Source organism: Pyxicephalus adspersus, chromosome 5, assembly GCF_032062135.1.
Source record: "Pyxicephalus adspersus chromosome 5, UCB_Pads_2.0, whole genome shotgun sequence".
Lineage (NCBI taxonomy): Eukaryota > Metazoa > Chordata > Amphibia > Anura > Pyxicephalidae > Pyxicephalus > Pyxicephalus adspersus.
In genome coordinates, this window is record NC_092862.1 from 87,435,672 (window position 1) to 87,450,746 (window position 15,075).

Below are 15,075 nucleotides of genomic sequence, written 5' to 3' on the forward strand. Positions count from 1 at the left end.
GCGGGCACAAGTGCCGCACGCTGGATCTCAGGGGAAATCAAATGAATTTTTTTTTTCTTGTTTTCCAGTGCGGAAAACCTGCTGCGTCTTATAGTCCGAAAAATACGGTATATATATATATATATATATATATGTATATCATATATATGAGGAATTTAATGAAGGAATTTTATGAACATCTACAAAAACTGTACCAAACCCCTTATTCTTTTGCTAGGACAGCTATGGAAACATTCTTTCAGTCTATAAATCTTCCAAAAATTACCGCTAATAGAATAGAAATTTTGGAAGCCCCTATCACCTTGTTGGAGGTGATTAAAGCTATTGGGGATTTTAAACCCAATAAGAGACCAGGACCTGATGGGTTCACGCCAGTATAATATAAAAAATATCAGCATGGAGTACCTCACTGCCCTCCTCCGAAACAGAGTCGCAAAATTTGAACAGATATGGGAACCTTGGGATGCCTACTATACCAGTCTACAAGTTTATTATGTTGCTGGTTCCAGACGCCACTGTGCTTCCTATCCACCTTTGTTTGTATCTGCCACTCCTCCCCCCCCTCCCCCCCAATTCCCCGGCTTAGCTTCGTTTTTTCTTTTTGACTCATTTCTTGTTTTCTGTTGTTTATTTATCTGTTGTTTCTGTATTTTGATAGTCTATGAGGATTGATAGACCGGTACAGTACGGCCATTGTTTTTACTGTTACGTACGCCAGAGTTTTATGTACCTATCACCCTGTATGCTGTGTTTACGAGATGTTTTGCTGTATAAGCCTGGTTGTCTTTGTATGTGAAAATGTTTAATAAAGATTCAGTTTAAAAAAAATAAATAAATAATTATCAGCAAATACTGGGACCTTATTTGGTGGAGACATTTAATGGTATTTTGAAAGGGGAAGCCCTTCACTCGAGTATGTTGGAAGCAGCCATCTGTATGCTACCAAAACCCTCTACTGATGCAATGAATTGGTATAATTATAGGCTGATTTCTCTTCTTAATCTGGATGCACAGATATTGGCGACAATATTGGCGTCCCTATTGGAAGCGTTTGGGTGACCTAGTGTTGGCTGATCAAACAGGCTTTATACCCAGACGACAAGTGGGAGATAGAGGATATTGCATTTAATTCAACAAGCTAAACAAAATAAGACATCAGCTTTTTTACTGAGTTTGGGTATAAGTAAAGCGTTTGACTCAGTGTTATGGCCATATCTTATATCATTATTAAACAAATAGGGCTTTGGAGAGAACTTTTGTAAATGGGTTTCCTCATTGTATGACTCCCCTAAGGCATTTATACAATATATGGGTTACTGTTCAGAACGTTTTTCCATAGGCAGGGGTGCCAGGCAGGGTTGCCCACTGTCACCATTGCTTTTTGCACTGGCAGTAGAACCCCTGGCTATAGCTATCCAAAATAATGTTGACATTCAGGGTATAGAGATAAATGGGGAACAACATAAACTGTCTTTTTGCGGATGATATTCTCCTTAGTCTGACGAACCCCATGGTAACCTTGCCCAACCTGATGCAGGTAGTGGAAAGCCTTTCAGCCCTTCTCGGGGCTGCAGCTAAATAAATCAAAATGTAAGGCTGTTATTATTGATTTATCAACAGAAGTGGTAAAACTGCTTAAGGAATCTTTTCCCTTTCAATGGGAGTTAAAAAGAATTAGCTACCTGGGTATATATATTCCTTCATCATATGAGCTCTTGTACAGTGTCAATATCCCTGATTTGGTGAAACATTTGATCGGTTTATTAGAAACATGGAAATGTTATCAAATCCCATGGTTGGGCTGCATAGCTTCTATAAAATGTCCTGGTTACCAAAGTTCCTTTTATCCCATGAGAGTTCTTCCATTAGCTATGCCTAGCCAGGTAATAAAAATGCTACAAAGCAAAATTTTAGAATAAATTTTGGGTGGGAAAGCGCCCATGAGTTCCAAGGCATACCTTACATCGATCTAGGAACCTGGGCGGCCCATCGGTGCTGCATTTGAGTTCATACTATAAGGCTGCTCAAGTTACTCCAGTTACAGTATTATGCCCAAAAGAATATTCCTAAATGGGTTTCCATTGAGAAAACATTGGTGGCACCAATTTCGATAGATACATTACTCTGGATTCCAGAGGTACAACGGCGCCATATCACCAATCCAATACTGAGACACTCATAAAAAATATGGGACTCTATTAGATATAAGGGGGGGCCTTATGTCTGGCCATAGCCCAGTAAGTTCAATAATTGGGAACCCGTTGTTTCCTCCTGGTCTGGAAGAACACAGGCGTTTTTCTTGGTGGGTAGAAAAGGCCTTCTATAGAATTTGTCATTTTATTAATATGGCAGGGATTTTATCTTTTAGTGAGATAAGAGAAAAATATGAAGCTCCACCGGAGAAACTCTTTAGGTATCTCCAGATCAGGCATTTTATACAAACTAGGTTGAGATTAAATGTTGAAATTATTATTATGTTGTGGTTTGAGAAACTGTGTGTACGGAACGTGAAGGTAAAAGGAGTTTTATCAGCTTTGTATAATACTTTAGTTCAGACAAGTATGGCCATGCCATCCTATACACCTAAATGGAAGGCAGATTATGGGTATGTCACTGTAACAGGAAGACTGGAATCAGATATGGTCTGCAGTGGCCCATAGTAGCATTAATGCTTCAGCAGTAGAAACCAACTATAAATTGATGTTAAGATGGTATATGGTTCCATCTAGCCTTACTAAATTCCAGCCGACCTGTGAGGGTAAATGTTTTAGGGGATGTAATAAACTAGGAACTCCCTATCATTATATGGTGGGAGTGTCCTAAAATAAGAAAATTTTGGACGAGGGTATATCAAATAGCTTATACTTTGACGGGATGCGCATTTCCTAAAAATAACAGCAGAGGCACTCTTGTGTTTGAAACCATCGTTTTGTACTAATGTTCAATTTAAATTGATATATCTGTTCACTTCAGCTAAAATGGTTTTGGCCAAAGCATGGTGGTCTAAAACGCCCAATGTGCAACAATGGTCAATATTGACTATGTAGTCACATTATTAATTATGTAGGCTGTAACATATGTTCCCTCTCCATATGTGGGAGTGTTAGCCTGCCCCGTCCCCCACCTTTCCTTGGTCTTTGTGTTTTAGTGGTTGTGGATATTGTATGTAATTTGTTAAGAGTATTTGGGTATATGTCACGCTTAACTGAGTGGTAAAGATAAAGTAGGAAAAGTAAATTATAATAAAGTAAAAATACACAGTGTTATTAGTAGAAGAATTGGTTAAGAAAGGTGAACCAATGAATGAACAATGGTCAAAAGATGAAGTATGGAAGGCTACTTCCTCTCACCCTATATATCACAGGGGGATATTATATAAAATACACAATTTTAAATAAGATTTGGATAAGGATTCACGGGTCACAAATAGAAGTAGGGTTTGTAGAGTTTTGTTGTAATGGAGAGAAAGGTATCAATACTTTTTCTCCTCTTATTGATAAATTAGTCACGTGTTTGTTTTAAGTATTCTAGAAGGTCAAGGGTTACAGTAGATAATTTCATCACTGAAGAATATATGAGGGGGGTGGGAGAGTGGGAAGCAGTCTATAATATAAAAATGAATTAATTAGGAGTATGCTGTGTATTGAGATAATAATCTTAATAAAAAAGATAGAGGAGATCGAGAACTGAGAAATACTAAAGGTTGGGATAGACATATATATTCAATCTTGAAGATTGTGTTGTAAAGAGATTATATTGTTTAATTATGATTTGTTGGAAATTGAATGACACATTTTATGCTGGCTTGTTTATTTGTATGATTAAAATGAAAACCGTTGACTACAGAGATAGGAATGGGGTTCTTCATACCAGTGGATTGTGATGCTTAGAAACTAAGCACTGATCTAATAAATTGGCAGCTGCCTCACCTCCATCAGACCTAACTGAAAGTGGGAACAGAGAGCAAGATCATTCCACAGAGAATCAGCAGACCATCGGTGAAACTCGGAGCAGTACTCCTTCTGTTCTGTGTCCCTGGTGAACAGAAAGCATACTCAGCGTATGCTGCCCGATCTGAATCATCATGCAGAAGAAGTGCCTGACAAAAATGAATCTGAGTATCACCTTGCAATTAGGAAATCACAAGGGCAAATCGCTGTTCTTCAGAGCCGGAGTAGTGTGGACAGAGAAGAAAATACAAGTGGGCAAATTCATCTTGGGCTCAGATGCAGTGGAGATGGCAGCAGGGGTAACTACTGGAGTCAAAGGAGCAGCAACTGCAGCACTGCCTTGCAGGGAGATCTGGAGTTCATGGACATGGGATGAAAAGTACTGTAGTGCCTGAATGACTTGTTTGGACTGAGCCTCCAGATGCTCAATTCGCTGTACCAGGGCTTGCAGGGTACTTGTACGGTCACAGCAGACACCACAAATACTGAGGAGGGTGGACCCTCTGTGCTATCTGCACGTTTGGCGGGGGTGTGAGCTGAGTCTAAGAAACCACCTGGTGTTAACCAGAGCACCCCGCATGAGGTGATGGGCTTTGCTGCAGGTGGCTCCCAGGTTGCAGCCCTCAGACACACTCGTGCAGATGGCAGCTGACTGCAGGGGAAACGGATGCTAAGCACAAAATCAACAGGCAACCTCGGGAACAGGTCAAAGCAGGCAGCGAATAGGCGTAGTCAAAAACAAGCCGAAGTCAGAACCAGGGAATCTGTATATAGCAAACAACACAAACTGGAGCCTCAAGTAGGAAACTAATTGCAAGGCAAGGAGTGTTTGACTGAGCACAGCTTTATACCAAGACTAGCAGGCAGGCTGGGCGGGGACTGGTTAAGCAGGTGCTATAACCAGCAGGTGAAATCCGGCAACGCCTTTGTCTCCAAGGTCTGGACAGAGCAGCCTTAAGCAAGGTAAGACAAGCAACTATGCTGTGCTTGTAAGTGGACTACAAGTCCCAGATCAGCTATGTTGCCGATCTGTGACACATTTAAGTTGACTGTTTAGCCAAGAAATTCCTTTACTAATCAATGTAGCCTGGTAAGCAGCAACAGCAGGATAATTTTACTTTTTAGTGATACTCATACATGCAGTACATTTTTCATTATCTACCAACAAAGCCTGTGAAAAACACCATTATGCCACTAAAGTGGCACTAGAGAAAACTTAAATTTTGCCATATATCAGGACAAACTATGTATACAAATATTTTTAATGTACCAACATTGTAATAAAGTAGTTAGGGTATTGTAAATTGAGTATTTCTCTGTAGAACTGTATGCTGTGGTCAGCCCTTCCATGTGACTTACATAGGATTCTTAAAAAAGAAGTTGTGGGGCTCTCTGGTAGTTTAATATATACAAACATACAAAACAGATTTTCCTGGTAAGGATAATCATAATTAATACCAAGTTCCAAATAAGTAGTCATATAACTTTAAAGACAACATTACTTTGGTTTCCCTTCTTTTGTGATCTTCATACTCTTCATGTTCTTTGACTCCCTGAGGAAGGTTTGTGTAATTTGCAAGCTTGTTAAGTAACGAAGATACCATTGGATTGCTGTCCATTTCTTCCTAGAAAAATGAATTTATACAAAAATAAAATGACCATGGGGTAAATAACGAGATATTTACTCAAATCTTTCATTTGATACATACAGTACAGTTGGTTAAGTCCCTGAAAGTGAAGACAACAAGCTTTTTTAAACAATGTAAAAAAAAAGCACGGCTAGCACCAATGGCTACACCAAACATATGATATACTAACAATGTTGTAGCCCAGGTAAAACCTACTGCTGTGGTGTTCTCCATAGCCACCAAAAATCAAAACCAACTTTAAATCCACCAACACTATATTTCCAGTTTTATTTACACTTGACAGCTACTAAGAAACTGTGTATAATGTAAGTGAGAACACTGGGGTATCTAAACAGGAATGGTCACACTGTGGATTTGAAGATAAGATGTGGGATACGACAATGAGCACTCAAAACACCTCCTGTATTGACTTATTATCAGAGGAAGACAAAATAAATAACTTATCTTTTTATTGGTTAAATGACAGGTTATGATCCAGTGTTTTAAGAAACTGTCAATTAATGAAATGAAATTAATTAAATGCCAGATGCAAAAGCAGATTCTACCTCCAGCACATTAAAATAAATCTAAGCACAATTTTTTATACTATAAACAATGCTATTTGTTACAGAAATACCTCAAAAAGAGCCATGTTTTTTCCATCATATAATATGTCCTTTTCAGCCTCATTATGAATGAAGGGACTATTTTCTCTGGGATTTCCATCTCCTAGAAACACACACAAACAAAAGGTCACTGACATTAGGATAATAAAATAGAAAAAAAAATTAATTTAAATATCCAGTCCCACTACATGCAAACTTTCGGGAAAACAGTAGCCCCTGCTATGTCTCTAATACATATATTTTTGAGCATTTACCATTCATTTTTCTACACCAGCTTAAATCCTATAACACACACAAAATACTCAAAATGTCCTACAGCATGTGTGTTAACTAGCCACATATAAATACATAGGATAGAAAAGGGAAATGTGTCAAACTAGGCTCCACCCACTGCCACACTCACATCAAAACTGCACCTACATCACTATTTGTCAGGTGACTGGCATGAACAGAACTCCTATAATGACTGAGCCTAATTATATCCAGATTTTTCATATCTTTTGGTATATATCAGTCAGGATCCATCAGTCGCATCATTTAGACAGTAGTTTATGTGAATATAGATTATATAAACACCGCACACAGGTAACATATAGTGTAATATAGTATTAGGTACAATATAAATGTTGAGAAAATATATAATTAAAATTATATATCTCAATTTATGTTAAAAAAAATCTTAATCAGAGAAGGGGTTGACCATCCATCAAAAATGTATTTTTACACCAATTTCTAAGATATATCAGACAATATAGTGTGTTTCAAACATACACTCTCTGCACAGTTAAAACAAGGCAAATCGTAGGTCTAATCCTTTTACATAACAGAGGATAGTAGCACTGCATTTATTCAATCATCCGGTCTAGTCAAGAAAATTAAACCATGGTAAAAAAGTATGTCTAATAAAAGACTGGATGTTTCCATAAACTTTCCAAAGATTTTTAAATGAATAGAAAATCTGCTTTAAACTGTAAAGACAAAACACAGAAACTAAATAAAAGAATATCAGCAACATGTAAACATACCAGCACTTGCTACTTCTTCCTAATAATCCAATATGCTCATTGTGAAATTTCACAAAAATAAAAATCCAGGTGAAAAAAAAAAAATACACTTACATTTAATAACCTGGAATGCCCAACTTGTTTCATTCAGTTGATGCCTGTTTCTCAGTAGCAGCTAAACTACATAAGGCAGCTAACAGTCTTTTCCTGTACCTAGGACACAAAACTGAGCTGCACAGCAACAGCAATACATTCTGACTGACTTTAAGCCCAGGAATCGTCATCATCAGAGATAAATAGTGAACATTCTCAAGGGGAGTATCAAACTCATATCAAAAGGCATCCTAGGAGGATGTTTTTAAAACAATTTTTTTAAATTATATATTAAAAACAAAAACCTTTTTTTTTCTATAGATTACAAAATAAAAACAATTACATGGTTAAAATTATTTTTTAAAAAGTAAAATTTTACATAAGGCCAACAGCAATTACCACACACACACCACTTTTTTTAGTTTTGATTAGTTGCTTGATGCAAAAACTGTTTAATGTTTTCTTTCTCATTAATTTACACTTAGGACTTGATAACGACAAAGTGAAAAGAAAAAACAAAGAAAACACACGATTGTAGCATTAGACTGCAACATAACGAAATTGAAAAAAGTAAAGGGGGTCTGAATGCTTTTTGAAGTGTGTGTGTATTTTAGTGTCCCAAAACCTTGTGGGGAAAGTTGTATGTATATGAAAAGTTCCTGTATTACCTTTTTGCTCTAGTCTGTCAGCTAAACTAAAAAAAAAAAAGTTTACTGAATTTTTCCATTATATTTCATAATACAGTGAAATTAAACAGGGGGAGGAACTTGGTCAAGCAAAAGGGTAGCCATCTTGTTGTATAACTTATGTATCATATACACATTTTCTTGTAAGGTTCATTAACATTTAAATAACAAAATCCAATTAAAGCCAGACCAAAATGTAATTGTCAACTTTAACAAAAACTGAAAAAAAAAAAACAAAAAAAAAAACCCAACAACAATCGACCATTTCAACATATTCTAGAACAACGTCAACTAGTATCTTATGGCACCCTTTAACTGTTATCATCGATTGTTGCAATATTTAAGGAAGGGAGATATCTTGGGATGTTACCCAAAAAATAAAGAGAATAATGATGTTTGATAGAATGCCACATAAGGGGGGAGGGGGTGGGCAAAAGTAAAACTACCAGGGTAAGAAGGGTTGGGGGAGGGGTTCTACTCTTAAGTGTACACAATACTAAATTCTATCCATGGGTCCCATGTTTTATAGAACCTATTAAGGTTTATATTTAAGGGAACAGGCCAATTTAATAATAATCAATTTTGTGTTTGGTGAAATTGAGGGATATGATGGAAGCTTTCCAGTAACAGGCAATGATATGTGCTGCTAGCAGGATGTATCTGACCAACCTAATGAACCGTCTTGGAACTGTGTCCGTTAATTGAGAGAATACAGCACTCTCCACTCTCTTTGGGATATTGACCCAAGCGACAATATATGGAGGTTATATATGTGAATCTGAAAAATTTCTGAACTCTTGGACAATGCCACCAAGCATGATATAGAGTGCCCATCTGACCACATCTTGCATAACATAAGAGGGAGACGCATTTAGTTTATGAATCCTAATCTGAACCAAAAACCACCTCATCAATACTTAATAGTTGGCTTCTATAATCAAAGTGTTCAAAGATATTTTGGACATAAACAATGACAGCTCTTGCCAATCTTGTATACTTCATTCCACCTCCAAGTCTGACTACCATTGCTTCATATAAAAGAGTTTCTTTTCTTGGGAAAAAAGTAATAAACAGCTGAGATCTTCCCTTTGGTTTCAGTTATGAGGCTACAGGATTTGTACTCTGATAAGGAGGACAGAGCCCTTTAGGTTTGTCTTTTATAAAAGATCTGATTTGGTAATATCCAAAGACTTCTCCATCTAAAAAAATTCTCCTGTAGATGAGAGCAACTCAGGATTGCCATCTAAAAAGTTCCCAATTCAGAGTAAACCTATGTTGTACCACCACAAGAATTGACCCTGTTCACATCCTGGAGGAAATTCTGGGTTTTACTATAAGAGTCAGTGGAGCATAAGGTGAATGAAGTTTGTAGTTGTTTTTTTGCACGTCCCATACAGATAAAGCATATGATAGAGTGACAAAGGATCGCAGGTGTCTTAGAGGATGGGATCCACATAAGAACCTAAATCAGTAGGGGACACGCTAAGGCCACCAGGTCAGTCCATTGTGGCCATGGATATGGAAGAGTATGCCGCAAGTTTGGCTGCTCTATGGTAATGCAAGATATTGGGTCCTCCCAGCCCTCCAAATTTTTGGAAGTATACAGGGTAGATGCATTATTGCGATGTTGTTACCCCATACAAACCTAATTAGTTTGTTTTGAATATTCCGGAGAACCAACCCAGGTATTGCTATAGGAACGGTCCGGAAAAAGATATACCAGTCTAGGTAAGATGTTCATTTTAATCGCTGCTATTCTCCCAAACTATAAGGATAAGAGCACCATCTTATTTAAGTCTCTAGCTATAGTTTGAAGCAAAGGTGGGTAATTAGCTGAATACAGCTCTTGGTGGGTGGGGGTGATTTGTATGCCTAGGTATGTAATCGCTTTGCCGTTCCATTTAAAGTCAAAATTTTCATTGAGTTGGGTTAACAGATGCAAGAAAAGAAAAATGTAGGGCCTGCAAATTGCTCCTGTTAAGCTTCAGACCTGAGATTTCTGAGAATAGATTCAGCCCTTTTAAATAGGTTGGGCAATAAAATTAGCGGAGCAGTAATACGAGGGGGTGCTGAGAAATTCCTGGCTTTGCCCCCTTCCAGATGAAATAGAAAAATGAGTGTGGGGGCATATGACAGCCTAATATCTTAATATGTAACTGTGCAAATATCAGGTATTTGCAATTCTTAAAACAGTTTGTTTTTTTTTTAGTGAAAAGCTATGATGGCAGAGGCACAAGCAAGTTTCACGTCGTCGGAGTTATGGGTCGTCATGAAGTTTTTGTTTCTCCAGGGTAAGTCAGCAAAGGACATTCACACTGAGATGTCACAAACACTGGGGGGGGGGGGGGGGAAGAGTGTCCTTTCTACAGCACTGTCGAAACCTGGATATCTTGTTTCAAGACAGGGCATTTCACCATTGAAAATGAGCCCCGCAGTTGGTGCCCCCCAACCTCAACTGACCCGGCAACCTGCAATCCTGTCCATGTGCTGAATATTGAGGACCGCCAAATATCCAGATACTTGACATCTCACAGGAGCATGTTAGGCGAGTTGAAGCATCCAAAGCCGTTTTGGCCAATTTTGAAGCTGCACAGGACTTTTTGGCTAGGTTAGTGACTGAGGATGAAACCTGGCACCACATCTATGATCCTGAAACCAAGAACAGTCAAAGGAATGGCGCCACAGCGGGTCCCCGCGGCCGATGAAGTTCAGAACCCAGAAATCGGCCAAAAAAGTCATGGCGTCTGTTTTCTTGGACAAAGACGGTATTCTGTTGGTGGACTACCTACCTCGGGGCTCTAGTATCACCGAACAGTATTATGCTAACCTGCTGGACCAGCTAAGGAGGCAATTAAGATGAAACGCCGTGGAAAGTTGACCAAAGGAATCCTTTTTTTTGCAGGACAATGAACACACGTCCAACGATGTGGCTGCCAAATTGAACACCCTGGGTTTCCAATTGGTACACCATCCGCCCTACTCACCGGACTGGCCCCTTGGACTATTATCTGTTCCTGAATTTGAAGAAACACCTGAAGGGGCAACATTTTGAGGACATTTCTGACGTCAAAGATGCTGCTGAGAGCTGGTTTGCGACCCAACCAAAGGACTTTTATTTGAACGGTCTAGAAAAGCGTCAACTACGCTGTACCATGTGCATCAGTCTTAGGGGGGATTATGTTGAATAAATGTTATTTCATAACTCTGGCTCTCTTCTTTCTGGGCAAAGCCAGGAAACTCCCATGTTTGGGCCATTTTGACATCCTATTGTTACGGGTAATCCCACAATATATATGTGTATACACACACACACACACACACACACACACACACACACACACACACAGTATATTGCACTGCCTGTGTGCACCTTTCTCATTTTGGTTCAGAACAGGTTGCCATTGATGTTTTTTTTGGAATTAGTTCAGACCACACTGTCTGAGCTGCTGCTGTTTTGCTACACCTTTGCAGAGGCTACTGTATGCCATCTCATCATTTGCTTATTACTATATACATCGCAAATATTTGGAAATTCAAGAAGATTATAGTTTGGGACCAAAACTGCCTTAATGTGGCAGTGTAGTATCAATGTGTATATGCAAATGTATGTATGTAGATACATACATTTGCATATACACATTGAAGCTACACTGCCACATCAAGGCAGTTTTGGTCCCAAACTATAATGCATATAGTTGTAAATTAGTTTTTTGTAAGCTAGATTTACAGTGTCCCAGGGATCCCTTTTGTATCATGCCCAGTCTACATACAGCTTTCCTTTTTTGCTAATTAAAAACAGACGAGAGTATCTTCCATTGCTGCAATTTCTTTTAAAAATAGCTCACGAAAAATAGAGGAGGAAAAAGTGCACCCCTATCTCATCTCATTTCATTGTATGCAAGTGAAATGTTTGCAATGATGTGTCAAGAGTACAATGCTAGGATCCAAATAACAACTTTGAGTCAAGCCTCAAGTCAGGAAATCACAGTCTCAAAAACGCTTTTCCATCATTGGTAGACAACATAACAGGTATAGTACTAGTGAGAATTTTACATTCAGAAGTGTTCTTTTTGGAAAACAGGTAAAGTATATTGATTTAGAATCAGACAATTGTGCATCAAAGAGATTTCCCTTACTGAGTCAAAATATAAAAAACTAGTTTAACCATTTTCTACAAAACCAACAAAACAAATATTCAGAATGCAATTAAACATTATGGCCTTGATTTATTAACCTCCCAACCGTTAAGCCCGACCTTGGTACGGGCTAAAAAAAGTTGCAATTTTCGTTAACCCCGAACTTTTCTCCCTATATTAAAATCCTCACTTACCTGGTCCCGCTGTGCTCATCCAGCGTCGTGTTCGTGTTCCAGCGTCATCCTCCAGCATCGATCTCCCTCTCCAGCGTCGGGTGCCTTCTCCTATACCAGCGGGACCAGGTAAGAAGCCTGCCGGCATCTTGTGAACCTCAGTGTAACGCCTCAGGTGGTTAAAGTTCTCCAAGGCTGGAGAGAATACACTTTCATCAGTGAAGCTGGGTAATCCAGCAAACCTGTAATGGATTTCCTAAAAGTCAAGCTATGTGTAAGTAAATGTTTTCAATCCTGGACCAGATCCATTCCAGGTTTGCTGTATCACCCAGCTTCACTGATGAAAGTTTATTCTCTCCAGCCTTGGAGAACATTAATAAATCAGGGCCTATGTCTTGCAATAAACAGACCCCAGCCCTGAGGATGAGATGTCCCTCCTTCCTATACCAGAATTGAAACCACACTGCAAGAGTTCTCCTGGTAATGTTTTCTTGTGGTTTTACATAGGTGCGGAGTTGTAGAGACTGACCTGAGTATACACCATCCAGATGGAACACAATGGCATTTATCATGTGGCTCTCTGGATAATTCTGAAACTAGCATTTTATTGTACACAAAGCAACGATTTTTCATGGCCGCCTTGCTTTTCATTATCTCTCAAAGTAATTTAGGAGTATATTATATAACAATTATTCAATAATACAATTATATTTTTTAACACTTGCCTGCCATGGTGATAAAGACTAAAAGGGAAACCCTTCGCCTCCTGGGATACTTGTGTAACATATCCCAGGAGGCTGCTGGCTGCTTCTGCTCATGTCTGAGATTGGACACAGAGTTATCAGGGTTTTCCTCAAATGTAAATGAACCAGCACATGATATCACACATGTGCTAGAAAGATCTCTACAACGCATAGAATGAAATTAGCACTTGGTTTTTTACATTTAGAAGCTCTGTCAGAAGACATGTTACCCTATCTCCTGCATCTGCAGTACAGGATCGGGCAGTCATCAAGAAGTTGGAAGACAATGATGGCAGGGAACAAAACAGGAAGGCCTGGAAAGATGAAATCAAGACAGAACAGGATTCATTAATTGTAGTAAGTACAGGCTTTTGGCAAGAAAGGTAAGTGAAAAAAAAATGTAATAAAGTTCTGCTTTAGGCTTAAGTTGCGCCATTTACATCAAGCTCATACCTCCATGACAGCAGTTTAAACTTTAGGCATTCTGATTAAAAGAAAGGCATCCACTAAAATAAGAATATTTTAGTTGCCCTGTTTCTTTTAAGTGGATGGGAGAACTTTTTTTTTTACCAAAATCTAGTTAGTGAAACTAAAGTAGTAAAACTCCAGGTACTCCCCCCTATAGTTCTGGAGGGTTACATACAAGCCAGATTTTGGTATCAACAAAAGTAGTTTTCTGATCACTGACTGTAAACCATTCCTTACTTTATTTACTACTTTCTAGTAGAAATATACATAAAATGTGTATGAATCCTGGCCTAAGCATTGGAGTTGAGGACCCCTGGTAGAAATTTAAGTATTTTTTCCAGAATTGTATAAATTCAGCCATAGTTGATTATGCGGTCCACCTACCCAAACAAGAAGGACCTCCTATCTTTTTAGTTCCCAGTTAACAATTGGTGCCATAATTGTGAACCAAAACAAAAAGTGTTGTTAGGTGGGCATGCTAAGCAATGTAAGCTAGTGCTCATGGTTCGTTGTACTTTGGGCGTTATTTGTTCATATCGGATTGATCTTCCCACAATTCAGAGATGTGAGTAAATAGCTGTTATGCAGTATGCAAGCACAGTTTGCCCATGAAACTGATATTTTGTCTATGAATGTGTTTCTATAAATGGTTTGTATTTACTTAGCAATCCAAAATATTTTTTAGAGAAAGTCTAGCTATATTTTTGGTTTAGTTGGGCTTTAGATTTAGTTAGGCTTTTGAATTCAGGCTGTAAATAAGCCCTCATTAGCAAAGATATGTGGTGGCAGCATTCTTCAGTCTTTAGCCTATATTCCTGATAATCCTGAAAAGTAGACTAAAGGTGCGTACACACTTCCAATTTTTATTGTTCCAATCGAACGACGAACGATCGATTGGGCAAAAAATCGTTCGTAAAAAAGTAACCAACGACGCCGATGAACGAGGAAAGTTGTTGGAAACGAACGACCGGACCGGCGGATCGGATTGGGCGACGATCGTTGAACATCGTTCGTGTGTACGGTCGTTCGTTGATCGTCCATGAGCTGAGCATGCGTAATGAACGAACGTTCGTTCACTTTCCTGACGTGCACATAGTTCCTCTATCGCTCAAACGATCGTATGTATTGTGTGTACAATATCTACGAACGATCGTGTCATCTCTATGTGCAGGATCGGTGCTATACGATCGTTCGTTGTTCATATTCCAACGATAATAATTGGAAGTGTGTATGTAGCTTAAGTTTACTACTTAGCTGTTTATCTAAGTATGTATTAGGGGGAGCCATGGTTACCACACAGGCTAGGTTTTAAACATGTCTGCTTTTATTTATCTCCATTACATAGGGACCGATTACTGCATACAAAGCAATATAAGGTTGTATGTGCCTTCTGTTAAGCCAACAGGCAAACCTACCGTATTTTTCGGACCATTAGACGCTCCGGACTATAAGACGCACCAGGTTTTCCGCACGGGAAAACAAGAAAAAAAAAATTCATTTGATTTCCCCTGAGATCCAGCGTGCGGCACTTGTGCCCGCCCATGAAGGCGGCGCCGATCGGCATTCAT

At 38.7% G+C, this 15,075-nt stretch overlaps 1 protein-coding gene across 5 annotated transcripts in view; it reads right to left on the reverse strand.

Annotated features, from left to right (window-relative positions):
- SLC12A7 (solute carrier family 12 member 7) overlaps window positions 1–15,075 on the reverse strand; it is a 198,807-nt gene that overhangs the window by 143,172 nt on the left and 40,560 nt on the right. For all 5 annotated transcript variants that reach the window (XM_072412049.1, XM_072412048.1, XM_072412045.1 and 2 more), the window contains exons 2-3: window positions 6,216–6,307; window positions 5,453–5,575 (exon numbers count right to left, since the gene is read on the reverse strand). In XM_072412049.1, coding sequence (XP_072268150.1) covers window positions 5,453–5,575; window positions 6,216–6,307 — 215 coding nt within the window. The remainder of the gene's footprint in view (window positions 1–5,452; window positions 5,576–6,215; window positions 6,308–15,075) is intronic.